Here is a 13,037-nt window from a genome sequence, read left to right as displayed (position 1 = left end):
AGGTATCCTCTGGCCTCCAGGTGCACATGAACATAGGGAAGAAGATGAGAGACCACATTGAGAAAACAGCTGCCTGTAAATCAAGAGAAGCCTTTAGAAGACCCCAGCTCTGCTGACACCTTGAGGAAAGGCACCTCTGTAGTGTGTGGACCCACTCTGAAACTCATGGCAGCCCTTAGCAAATGAACACTGTGGGGAAGGTGGCCCTTTCTCAAATGGTGTCTGAACAAATGCATCAAACAGATTGTTGGCCTAAATTAATAGCAAAGGCTGTAAATTTAAGAAGGAAAAAATATCTGCACACTTGATTAGGCTCAGATTTCTCAGCTGTGTTCATAGAACGATAATCCAGGGCTGGGGATGCAGCCAAGTTTCTAGAGTGCTTGATTAGCATGCAGGAAGCCCTACACTTGACCCCCAGCACATTCTAGGTGCATGATAAAATACGCATGTAATTCTAGCATTCAGGAAATGGAGACAGGAGAAGCGGTTCTAAGATACTGCAAAGAACACGGCATTCGTTTAAATTGTTCTTTTCTTGGTGCTTCTGGTTGAATTCAGCCTCTGGCATGCCAGCACAGGTTCACCACTTCAGATTTAAAACATTTTTACAGTTACCTGTGGTTTTGTGTAACTGGGGGGGCAGGGGAGGTACATACATGTATGCCATCAAGCATGTATAGAAGTCAGTTCTCCTTCCACCCTGTGGGTCCTAGAGAGCAAACTGGTAGCTAACAGATGAAATGTAGCCATAGCTTGTCTTGTGACGTAGGCTATCTTAGGCCAGTGAGGTGGCTGAGTAAAGGCAGTTGCCACTAAACCTGATGTCCTGAATTTGATCCCTGGAACCCACGTGGGCAGAATGAAATGACACATACACATGCACTTAACATAAATGAAATGTAATTTCCAAATTAGGCTCCATAGCAGGCACCTTTACCCTCAGCCATCTCACTCGCCTGCACATACCTTTTTTTTTAAAGCCTCTTAGTAATAAGGTAGGGTTTTTGTTGTTTGGAGGGGCTTGTTTGAGTTTTTTGTTTTGTTGTTTTTTTCTACAGGGTATCTAGCCAAGGCTGTCCTCCAGTTGGTTGCAGTCTTCTTAGTGTTGGGATTATACACATATGAAGCCATGTCAAGATAGATTTTTTTTAATTATTTATGATGTTTTGGTTTTTTGAGATAGGGTTTCTCTGTGTAACAGCTCTGGCTCTCCTGGAACTTGCTTTATAGACCAGGCTGGCCTCGAACTCATAGAGCTTTGCCTGCCTCTGCCTCCTGAAGGCTGGGATTACAGATATGTGCCACCACCACTCAGCTAAGACAGATTGCTTGAGACAGGATCATACTGTAACTTGAACAAGCCTCAAACTCTTCATCCTTCTGCATGGACCACTATGCCTAACCTTAGATAGATTAAATAGTTATTTCATCCTAGAAGATAGATGGTTAGTAAGAATGTGGTTAGTTAACATCGTTAGTCATTAGGAAATTAAAGTCACAGATACCAACGGCTTCATGTCTTTTCCTAATACAGTGGTTATAGTCAATACCATAGATGAGTATGCCAGGAAATTAGAATCCTCATCCATTCCTCTCAAGAATGGGAAACGTCTGACCACTTTGAAGAATTTTAATAAAGTTGCATCTAAACCAATCTTGTAGCCCAATAGCTGCACTCTAGGAACATGTTGAAGAGGAATGGAAGCATGTGAGCAAATGAGCTCAGTAACTAATGGAGCAAATACAGAAGCCATGGCATGTGGCTATCCTGGGAGCTAGTGTACACCTGTGAAAGGTGTGCACCCTCATCTACGCTCCAGCATGGTGACTTCACGATAGTGCTCCAAGGAGTCTGTAGCACGAGAGGCTATGTTGTGTAATTTTTCACTAATATTAAATGTCTAAAAAAGCCATTCTCAAGAGAGGAAAGTAAATCGGTGGTTGTCAGGAGCTGGGATAGTGGGAGTAGCGGGAGGGATTGCAGATAAGTATGAGGGAGCTTTGTAAGTAATCCAAGGTGCTAAAACTGAGGAGGAGGAGGAGGATTGTCACTTAACTATAAATTTAGTAAAAGTGATAGAAAAAACTGTATGATTTTATTTCACACAAGATGGTACAGGGAGTTTGATTTTAATTGAGGTGATATTGATAAACATTTTATTTTTAAGATGTTTATAATCGCCAAATGTGGTAGTGCACACTTCTAATCCCCGAATTTGGGAGGTAAAGGCAGGTGGATCTCTGAGCTCTAGGCTAGCCTGAGCGAGTTCCAGGACAGCCAGAGCTACACAAAAACCGTGTCTCGGGAAAACAAAAAAATTTATAATCTATGATTTCAGTTCATTGAAGTGTAGAAATGTGTGTTTGTTTTTTCCTTCAAAGTTGGAACTCTGGGTTTCCCTATAGAAAATTGTATGAACTGCTGGTTGTTTTTTTGGAAAGATCTAGCTGTCTGTTGTCCATTTTGCTTTAGGTTCGTTACCGTGAGCGTATCACCATACTCCGAGGGAATCATGAGAGCAGACAGATCACACAAGTTTATGGTTTCTACGATGAGTGTTTAAGAAAATACGGAAATGCAAACGTTTGGAAATACTTCACAGACCTTTTTGACTATCTTCCTCTCACTGCCTTGGTGGATGGGCAGGTATGTGCACCTTAAAACTCACTGCTGGTTTTCCTTTTGCCAATAATCTGCTTTCTTAGTATTTAGGAGCCGCTGGCTTTCCACCCTTATAGCTCACATCCCTTTGGGATACTTTTTGGTAAATATTGATAGGTGTTTTAAGTTTTTTTCTATATATCAGGTGCTGACCTGTACAGAATGGGATCATGGAAAATGTAACTCATTCAGCTTTGGGACTGTTTGTTGAGTAGTCTGAGAGAGATAAGAGGCTGTGCTAGTCTTGGTAGATGTGTACACACTAACTTGGAAGAAAATTCTGAGTATGAAGATAATTGCCAGTCTGTTGTGGGGCTGTGGGTAAGGTTAGAGAAGCACTTTCTTGAGGGGCCTCAGGGAAGAAGAGTGGGTACTCAGTGGTTGGGAGTAGGCCAGAACAGTGGCCAAATGGTGGAGGCTCCTGCCTAAAGTGTCCCCCAAATACTTTAGTTCTCTTAGGTGTAGTTACCATTTGTAATCCATCTCTTTAGATCTTCTGTCTACATGGTGGTCTGTCGCCATCCATAGACACACTGGATCACATCCGAGCACTTGACCGCCTCCAAGAAGTTCCTCATGAGGTAGGACTTCTCTCTGATAAATCCCCCTAGACACTCTCTGGAAAAGGGGAACTTGTTAGCTGTGGCTTAATTCATTGTATGTTCACTCACAGTTTCGAAATGAAATGACATGTGAGCCCTCTTACTATTGCTCAGAAGTTTCGAAGCTTTCTGGTCGTCCCCATTAGCCCATACTGTCTGCTAGTGAAGCTTGGCTGCACAGGCAGGTGGGATAAGTTACTGACGGAATGCTCCTATTGATGTGCACTGTGCCTTGTTAGTTAGCATCGCTTCTCATTTCGGAGCGACCTTAACTTTGTTCAGCAGATACTGCCCCAAAAATGATTTTGTAGAGTTCTGCTTCTGGTCAATTATTAAATCAAGATTTTCCACTTTGGTAAAAGTCAGTTTGTAACCTTTACCTGCATTTTAGGGTCCAATGTGTGACTTGCTGTGGTCAGATCCAGATGACCGTGGTGGCTGGGGGATATCTCCTCGAGGAGCTGGTTATACCTTTGGCCAAGATATTTCTGAGACATTTAATCATGCCAATGGCCTCACATTGGTGTCCAGAGCTCACCAGCTGGTGATGGAGGTATGTATGTTCTTTTCTTTGAAACCTGCCAGATTAACTTTTCAGTAATAACTGAAGGAAAGGAGTTTGACATAGTGAGACATTCCTTTATTCCTGAGTCTGCCCCTCGAGTTTAACCCTTTGCAGTAGATGCGCATCAAATGAAAGTCAAGTTGGTGGTGGTAGTGATGCATATATGTTTAATGTATCTTCAGATTCCTAATGACTTGGAGGGACTTGGGATTTAATGGTGGAAGGGTTAAGATGTAGAGATAGAGAAGGGTATAATAGAGTGTAGTTGTTTGTTTACACATGTTTAGTGTGTCTGTGTTTAGGAAAGGGAGGGAACATCATAGCATTTATGTAGTCCTTTGGATACCTGTACTGTAGGTGATTTGAAAGAAATCTCCTCTAGTGGATTCTTACCTTGAAACATGGGCGACCACAATTTTTTCTGTAAGGTGTTGTCAGGACTGATCCTCGGCCTAGTATGGCGGCACACTCTTGCAACCCTATTAGGCTGAAGCAGGATTGCCTTGTGATCCAAACCAGCCTGGGATACACAGTGACACCCTGTCTCAGAAAAAAAAGTTCATTTTAAAATCATGTTTAAGGTCATGTAAGTAAAAGACAGATTTATAGAAACCTACTATATAAGAAGCAGTTTATTAATTGGGGATAGATAATATTTAAGTTGGATTTGTTTGTTTGTTTAATTAATTTATTTGGTTTCTTGAAATATAGTCTCTCTACTACATATCTCTGGCTGTCCTGGTACTCTCAATGTAGATAAGGCTGGCCTCGAATTCAGAGATCCATCTGCCTCTGCCTCCTGGGATTAAAAGTGTATGCTACCGCCGGGCGGTGGTGGCGCACGCCTTTAATCCCAGCACTTGGGAGGCAGAGCCAGGCGGATCTCTGTGAGTTCGAGGCCAGCCTGGGCTACAGAGTGAGTTCCAGGACAGGCTCCAAAGCTACACAAAGAAACCCTGTCTCCAGGGTGGGGAAAAAAAAAAAGTGTATGCCACCATATTTGACTTGTTTTAAATGCTTTAAAAAAAATTTCATTTTAGCAATGACGAATATATTCATGTACATTTTATAGGTTGTATGAAATACAAAGAATTGACCTTCTTGGAGAGCAACTGTCATTTTTCTATCTTAGTAGAGTCATACTTACCTGTGTAGGTAGGCAAGTAACTTTTTTCCTGCTTCTTTTACAGGGATATAACTGGTGCCATGACCGGAATGTAGTAACAATTTTCAGTGCTCCAAACTATTGCTATCGCTGTGGTAACCAAGCTGCAATCATGGAACTTGATGACACTCTTAAGTATTCTTTGTAAGTATCTACCCTGAACTAAAGCTGCATGTTCTCCAGCTCTTGGTAAACCAGATTACAGGGTGACTTTTTAAGTTTTCATGGGAATGGACCTACATGTATCAGGAATAATAACAGCTTCTCTTATTTGGAGCCCAGAGTGAATTACTAGGTCTTCAATTTCTTGTTATTATTTAGAACAGGGTGTGATTGTGTAGTTCTGATTGTACTGAAGGGGCTCCATTATATAAAAATGTAGCCTCTAGGACTGAAGTTGATTGTTCTTGAAGTACAGTTACAACACAGGTTCACAGCTCTAATCACTCAGAGCGCTATGTTTTACTTAAGTTGTGTAAGTGAGCTTTCTAGTCATCTTCCTCTTCACTGTTTGATTTATGGCAGACATTTTTCTATAGGCTAATCCATAATCTAAAAAGATTTTTGCCTCCCCTCCTGAAAGTATGGCCAGCATTTTCTTGATACAGTACAAATTCTTACCTTAATAGTAAAATGTTTCACTAAAACTTGCCCGGTGATTGGGCAAAACCAAAACTTATTTTAAGCCATAGTCATCCTAGGGTCCCCCCTGCTAGGTAGCCTCCCTGGATCTGTGGGTTGTAGTCTGGTTGTCCTTTGCTTTATATCTGGTATCCACTTGTGAGTGAGTACATACCATGTTTGTCCTTCTGAGTCTGGGTTACCTCACTCAGGATAATATTTTCTAGTTCCATCCATTTGACTGCAAATTTCATGATGTCATTGTTTTTCTCCACTGAGTAGTACTCCATTGTGTATATGTACCACATTTTCTTAATCCATTCTTCAGTTGACAGGCATCTAGGTTGTTTCCAGGTTCTGGCTATTACGAATAATGCTGCTATGAACATAGTTGAACATGTATCTTTGTGGTATGATTGAGCATTCCTTGGGTATATGCCCAAGAGTGACATGGCTGGGTCATGAGGTAGATCCGATTCCCAGTTTTCTGAGAAACCACCATACTGATTTCCACAGTGGTTGTACAAGTTTACACTCCCACCAACAGTGGAGGAGTGTTGCCTTTGCTCTGCATCTTCTCCAACATTGACTGTCATTAGTGTTTTTGATCATAGCCATTCTGACAGGTGTAAGGTGGTATCTCGGAGTCGCTTTGATTTGTATTTCTCTGATGACTAATGATGTTGAGCATTTCCTTAAATGCCTTTCAGCCATTTGAGATTCTTCTTTTGGAAAATTTGTTTAGCTCTATAGCCCATTTTTTAATTGGATTGTTTAGTATTTTTTAGCTCTATAGCCCATTTTTTAATTGGATTATTTAGTATTTTGATGTCTAGTTTCTTGAGTTCTTTATATACTTTGGAGATCAGTCCTCTGTCAGATATGGGGTTGGTGAAAATCTTTTCCTATTCTGTAGGCTGTCTTTTTGTCTTACTGACCATGTCTTTTGCCCTACAAAAGCTTCTCGCTTTCAAGAGGTCCCATTTATTAATTGTTGCTCTCAGTGTCTGTGCTACTAGTGTTATATTTAGGAAGTAATCTCCTGTGCTAATGCCTTCAAGAATACTTCCTACTTTCTCTTCTATCAGGTTCAGTGTAACTGGATTTATGTTGAGGTCTTTGATCCATTTGGACTTGAGTTTGTGCATGGTGACACACACTATTTGCAATCTCTTACATGTTGACATCCAGTTGTGCCAGCACCATTTGTTGAAGATACTTTCTCTTTTCCATTGTATAGTTTAGGCTTCTTGGTCAAAAATCAGGTGTTCTGCCGGGCGGTGGTGGCGCACGCCTTTAATCCCAGCACTCGGGAGGCAGAGCCAGGTGGATCTCTGTGAGTTCGAGGCCAGCCTGGGCTACCAAGTGAGTTCCAGGAAAGGCGCAAAGCTACACAGAGAAACCCTGTCTCGAAAAACCAAAAAAAAAAAAAAAAAAAAAAATCAGGTGTTCTTATTTGTGTGGATCAATGTCAGGGTCTTCAATTCGATTCCATTGGTCCATGTGTCGGTTTTTGTGCCAGTACCACGCTGTTTTTACTGTAACTCTATAGTAGAGCTTGAAGTCAGGGATGGTGATGCCTCCAGAGGTTGCTTTATTGTACAGGATTCTTTTAACTATCCTGGGTTTTTTGTTTTTCCATATGAAGTTGAGTATTGTTCTTTCCAAGTCTGTGAAGAACACAGGTCTAATCTTAGTACTCATGAGACTGAGGCAGGAGGATTAAGAGGTTAGGGACATCCTTGACTACTTTTTCTGTTACTGTGATAAAATACACTGACCAAAAGCAACATGAGATTAAGGGGAACAGTTGTTTAGCCTATAGTTCCAAGTTATAGTCCATCATTGAGGGGAAGTTGAATCAAGAACCACAGGCAAGAGCAGAGCTGGGTGTAGTGACACATGCCTTTAATTCCACCAGAGGTGGGAGGATCTCTGGGAATTTGAGGCCAACCTGGTCTACATAGAGTCCAGGGCAGCCAGGGCTATATCCAGAAACCCTGACTCAAACAAAACAAAAAAAGTAGAGATAAATGTGTGGGTCCTTGCCTATGCTCAGTCAGCTTTCTTCATTCTTTTTTTTAAGATTTATTTATTTATTATGTATACAGTATTCTGCCTGCATGTATCCAGATCTCATTACAAGTGGTTGTAAGCCACCATGTGGTTGCTGGGAATTGAACTCAGGACCTTTGGAAGAGCAGTCAGTGCTCTTAACCTCTAAGCCATCTCTCCAGCCCAGCTTTCTTCATTCTTTTGGTTTTTTCGAGACAGGGTTTCTCTGTGTAGCTTTGCGCCTTTTCCTGGAACTCACTTGGTAGCCCAGGCTGGCCTCGAACTCATAGAGATCCGCCTGGCTCTGCCTCCCGAGTGCTGGGATTAAAGGCGTGCGCCACCACCGCCCAGCAGCTTTCTTCATTCTTAAACAGCTCGGGGCCCTCTGTCTAAGGAATGGTATTGGCCCCAATGAGCTTGGTGTCCCTACATCAGTTATGAAGACAATCTTCCACAGGCCAGCCTGAATTAGACAAGTCCTCAATTAAAACTGTCCCCAGGTGATGACTCTCTTGTACCAGGTTGACAGTTAAAACTATGCATGATCAGCGCCCTAACCCTAAAAATAAACCAACTTGAAGTGCTGTGTAGCTTTGGCTAGCCAGAATTCAATTCACTGACCTCTGCCTCCCAAGTGCTGGAATTAAAGGTGGCTTCATTTTTTGTATTTATAGCCCAAGCTGGTCTAGAAGTGTGATCCTCTTGCCTCGGCTTCCCAAGTGCTGATGTTACAGCTGTTCCCCAGTATACCTGGCTCTAAAGTTGGGTTCTAGTCTGTTAAAATATGCTGGAATTGGATAGGAAATAAACCATAACATTTGAAAAATTGAAGGTCTTAATTTTGATAAATACATGAGTGTATTCTTAGAAGAGAAACAGTAAATCTTATTTTGTTTTTCAGCTTGCAGTTTGATCCAGCGCCTCGTAGAGGCGAGCCACATGTCACTCGTCGTACCCCAGACTACTTCCTGTAATGAAAATTTAAACTTGTACAGTATTGCCATGAACCGTATATTGACCTAATGGAAATGGGAAGAGCAACAGTAACTCCAAAGTGTCAGAAAATAGTTAACATTCAAAAAACTTGTTTTCACACGGACCAAAAAGATGTGCCATATAAAAATACAAAGCCTCTTGTCATCAACAGCCGTGACCACTTTAGAATGAACCAGTTCATTGCATGCTGACGCGACATTGTTGGTCAAGAATCCAGTTTCTGGCCTAGCGCTATTTGTAGTTATTTTTGCTTTCTCGAGAGACTGCAGAAATAGGATGTAAACATTAACACCTGGGAGTCCAGTCGCCTTCCACTTAGCTGTAGCTTACTCGGCATGACTAGATGAGGATAGCAAACAATCATTGGAGCTTAATGAACATTTCTAAATAAGTACCAAGGCCTCCCCTCTTGTTTTGTTTCTTTTCAGGGATACCATTTAATTTAACTGTATGATTTGTCTGCACTCAGTTTATCCCCTTCTCCAATCTCAGCCCCACGTTGTTCTTTGTTACTGTCAGAAAACCTGGTGAGTTGTTTTGAACAGAACTGTTTCCTCCTGTAAGATGGTGTCACTGCCCAAGTCACCGCAGTGTTTTCATAATAAACTTGAGAACTGAGAGAGTCAGGTTTGAATTGTATCAGGGGGCACGACTGGTGCTGTTCATGAAACAAGGTCAATCAGTTGATCCATTGTGGAATCTGTAGAATTCCAGGTCAAGGAAAATAAAGATCAAGGCCACTGTGTAACCCCTCTGGCAACTCGTTGGCGTTCTTCAGAAGAACTTGGGGACTTGTTTGTCTGACGTATTGCAGTTTGTCTTGTTGCTGGCCTGCGCTTGTGAAAGGAGGCTGCTGCTTCGGTAGGATGATTGTTAAACCCTAGAACTGGAGAGTTTGTCTTTAGGATTTTACTTCAAATGGCATGTTTTCAGATAGAACTTAACAAACTAATGATGTGTCTACTTAGTGTAGTTTCTGATTATAAATATATTGCTATGTATATTTCATGACTCTTTAAAATGATTGACAGAATGGTAAGTTCTTAACATTTGTACATTTCTTGTCAAGTCATGTGATCTTAGAGTTAAATTTGTCTCAGATAAGCTGTTAGAACCTGAGCCTGTGTTAAGTTCCTTAAGTGGTAAATCAGTGAAGCCGAGTAGAGACCGATGATGTTTGGGTTCGTGTCTTGTCCCAGATCCGAGAGTGGTACCCAAGTGCCATGCTCAGCGAGTGATGGGTTTTCCCTTCTTCTTTGACTTGGCTTAAAAATGAAGACACTTCTTCTGTGGGGACTGAAGATTTGCTGTTTTAAGCTACCTGGGCAAACATCAGGATGCTTAATCATTACTGTGTGAGTGTAGTAAATAAATGTTTCCTTGTTTTGTACTGTGTTGAATTTGGAACTAACAGTGAAGTTACAACATTGCCCTGTATAAAAACAAACTGGTTTATGAGTTCATTGTCCAAATCAAAAGGTTTTTCTAGGTATTTTCTTTTCTCAGTGAGAAGAAACACAATTCTCCAGCCTGTTATTTTTGCTACTTCTTTTCTTCTTGGCCAAACAAATGGTGTCTATGTACAGCACTTTCTCTTAAAAAAGAGTGTGGGGAGGGCAGGGGGCCAGGGTCTTACTGTGTGGTCATAAGTGACTTGGAACTTGTGTCGGCCAAGCTGTCCTGGAACTCATCCTGCCTCCACATGCCGCCATGCCCAACTTAATGTACAGCAGCATTTCTGATCCAATACTCAAGTGACCTGGACACCCATCAGCTGCTTTGAGGATCCAGATAATGACAGAGTAGGCTCTAATGGAGTCAGTGTCCTGTAGTTGACATGGGTTGTCTACATACAGAGTCTCAGAATGGGGCTTATGGCAAAGATTGGTTGATTTTCAAATCATTCCCCAAGTTGGAGCAAATTCCTAGGCTTCCCATCTAAACTTGAAGATGTTAATAATACTCTAACCTGATTGTAAAATTAGTAAAATGTGTGAGCTTCGTAAATTCTTCTAAGAATCTAATTAGAGTCGATGGGAATCACTAAAGTAAGAATTTCTTAATGGGTACCATACTGAGATTGCCATAATTTTTTTTAGCTTCTTGATTAGGAGCAGAGAATTGTCAACTGAGTGTTACAGAGGAGTTTGGAGAGGTGCTTAGCAGTTAATCAGTTAGTTCTCAACCGCCTGTAGCTTTAGTGTCAGGAACTCTTGATTCCTCTTCCGACCTCCACAGCATCAGGCACACACATGGTGTACATACCTGCAGACAAAACACTTGTATTCATAAAATAAAAATGAATCTCTTTTTCAGAAGTGTTAATGGCTACAGCTATAGCTCGTTGCAATTGTCTAGCATGTACTGTGCCCTGGGTTCCATCTCTAAAAGTCATGTGTGATGGATGGCACACGTCTGACCCCAGCCTTTTGGAGGCAGATGATGGATGTCTGTGCTTAAGAATATGAGAACTCCAAACAGAAGTTTCCCGGAGCTGGTGAGACAGTAAAGGCACGCTCTTACCACCAAACTTGAAGACTGAAACTTCAGTCTGTGGGACCCCATAGTGGAAGAAAAGAACCAGCTCCTGCAAGTTGTCCTCTGACCTCCGTGCACAAACAACAGTGATGTATATACCCACATACACAGATGTTTAAAAAAAAAATTGTGGGCTAGAGATGGATCTATGGTTAAGAGCTGGTACTGCTTTTGAAGAGGACCCACACCCACATCTGAAGCGTCACAGTTGCCCATAACTCCAGTTTAGGGGATCCAGTGCCTCTGGTCACCATGGACATCATTCATATCACATACATACACATGCATAATTTTTAAGATAAATACATTTTTTAATAAAAAGTTTGAGACTGAATGAATTTATAAAGCTCATTGTTGGGTTTGAATATTTTAAGAAAATACGCATTATGTTTTTATTTTAAAACATACATAAAAACAATGTCATTAAAAGGGCACCAGGTAATATTTTGAGACTTTTTTACACTGTAATGTTTAAGTCAAACTAAGTATGCCTCAAGCATTTATCGTTATGATCCTTATAGCTTTTTGAATGAATGTATAGTATAGTGTTGTGGTTGCTGCCTGCCCTGTGTACTGGGACATCAGAGCCTCTTGATACGGTTCAACCATCAGTGGCCATTGGAAGACATTTTACCTTTCTTCCTTACCCATGCAAAAGGCTTTCCCTTCTCTTGGCTGATTAATTTATTTATGTTGATTTATTTATGTGTGTGGTGCCCACAGATGCCAGAAGACAACATTAGATCCTCTGGGGCTTCAGAGTTGTGAGCTGCTGGTATGGGTGCTGAAAACCAAATTTGACCTGGGGGAACAGCAAGTACTCTTCACCTCTGAGCCATCTCTTCTTCCCTCCTGGCTACATGTTAAATACTTGGTTTTAGTGGGCGTGTTTTGAATGAAAGTGTAATGTCTGTATTCTGTTCTTTTTCAGAATGACCTAGCTTCATTGAAAACAATAGTTATTTCTGTGGGTTTCAATCTTGATGTTCGTAGAGATTTTAAATGATTTGGAGGAGAGCCTGGGCATAAGTACATGTAGGGTTAAGAACCTCTGCTTAGCCTGGCATGGTGATATCACCATGGTGATCTCACTTTGGAGGCAGAGGCAGAGGCAGGTCTGTGGATCTCTGAATTCAGGGCTACATAGTGAAACAGTCTTACTGTGTAGCTCTAGCTACCCTGAAGCCCAATGTAGACCAGAGTGGCCTTGATCCATTGGCTTCTGCTTCCCAACTGCTGGAAGTAAAGATGTGTATTACCATGTCTAGCATGAACCTGTCTTAAAAATAAAGAACCATTGCTTGTTTCCCAACTACACCTGGATTTTTATGGTGATGGTGGTGTCTTTTGGGGTAACTGGCTTTCCTAATGTGTTCCTAGAAACAGCCAATAATTTAACAATAGGCTTGGTTTTGAAGTGGATTCTGTTCTCTTGATCTAAACTTTTTTTTTTTTTTAGTAACCTCTTACTCTCATGGTTGACTTTATAAACTTTAATATTTTGGTTTGTTGTTTTTTTTTTTTTTCCACAGTTGTGCCTATGTTAAAAATAACCTTTGTCAGCTGAGCATGGTGGCGCACGCCTTTAATCCCAGCACTCGGAGGCAGAGGCAGGCAAATCTCTTGAGTTTGAGGCCAACCTGGTCTACAAAGCGAGATCCAGGACAGCCAGGACTGTTACAAAGACAAACCCTGTCTTGATTAAAAACTAAAATAAAAAACAACCTTTGTCAAGGTTGTAAATGTTTTTGGACATGACTAGTGATGACCATGCCTCTTGTCAGTCTGTCTTTCTGTGTTAGAACTGTAAAGATACTATTTCATTGTGAC

General features: G+C 41.3%; 1 protein-coding gene across 1 annotated transcript in view; it reads left to right on the top strand.

The window, feature by feature from the left end:
- Positions 1-10,059, top strand: part of Ppp2ca (protein phosphatase 2 catalytic subunit alpha) — a 28,391-nt gene extending 18,332 nt beyond the window's left edge. The window contains exons 3-7 of the mRNA XM_052757899.1: positions 2,477-2,650; positions 3,157-3,246; positions 3,659-3,820; positions 5,023-5,141; positions 8,575-10,059. Coding sequence (XP_052613859.1) covers positions 2,477-2,650; positions 3,157-3,246; positions 3,659-3,820; positions 5,023-5,141; positions 8,575-8,647 — 618 coding nt within the window. The 3' untranslated portion in view covers positions 8,648-10,059. The remainder of the gene's footprint in view (positions 1-2,476; positions 2,651-3,156; positions 3,247-3,658; positions 3,821-5,022; positions 5,142-8,574) is intronic.
- The last annotated feature ends 2,978 nt before the right edge of the window (positions 10,060-13,037 follow it).

This window comes from Peromyscus californicus, unplaced genomic scaffold (genome assembly GCF_007827085.1).
Source record: "Peromyscus californicus insignis strain IS unplaced genomic scaffold, ASM782708v3 Scaffold_3__1_contigs__length_106647218, whole genome shotgun sequence".
NCBI classification, from domain to species: domain Eukaryota; kingdom Metazoa; phylum Chordata; class Mammalia; order Rodentia; family Cricetidae; genus Peromyscus; species Peromyscus californicus.
The sequence above is the reverse complement of the archived record's forward strand: the minus strand, read 5'-3'. Positions and strand labels throughout refer to the sequence as shown.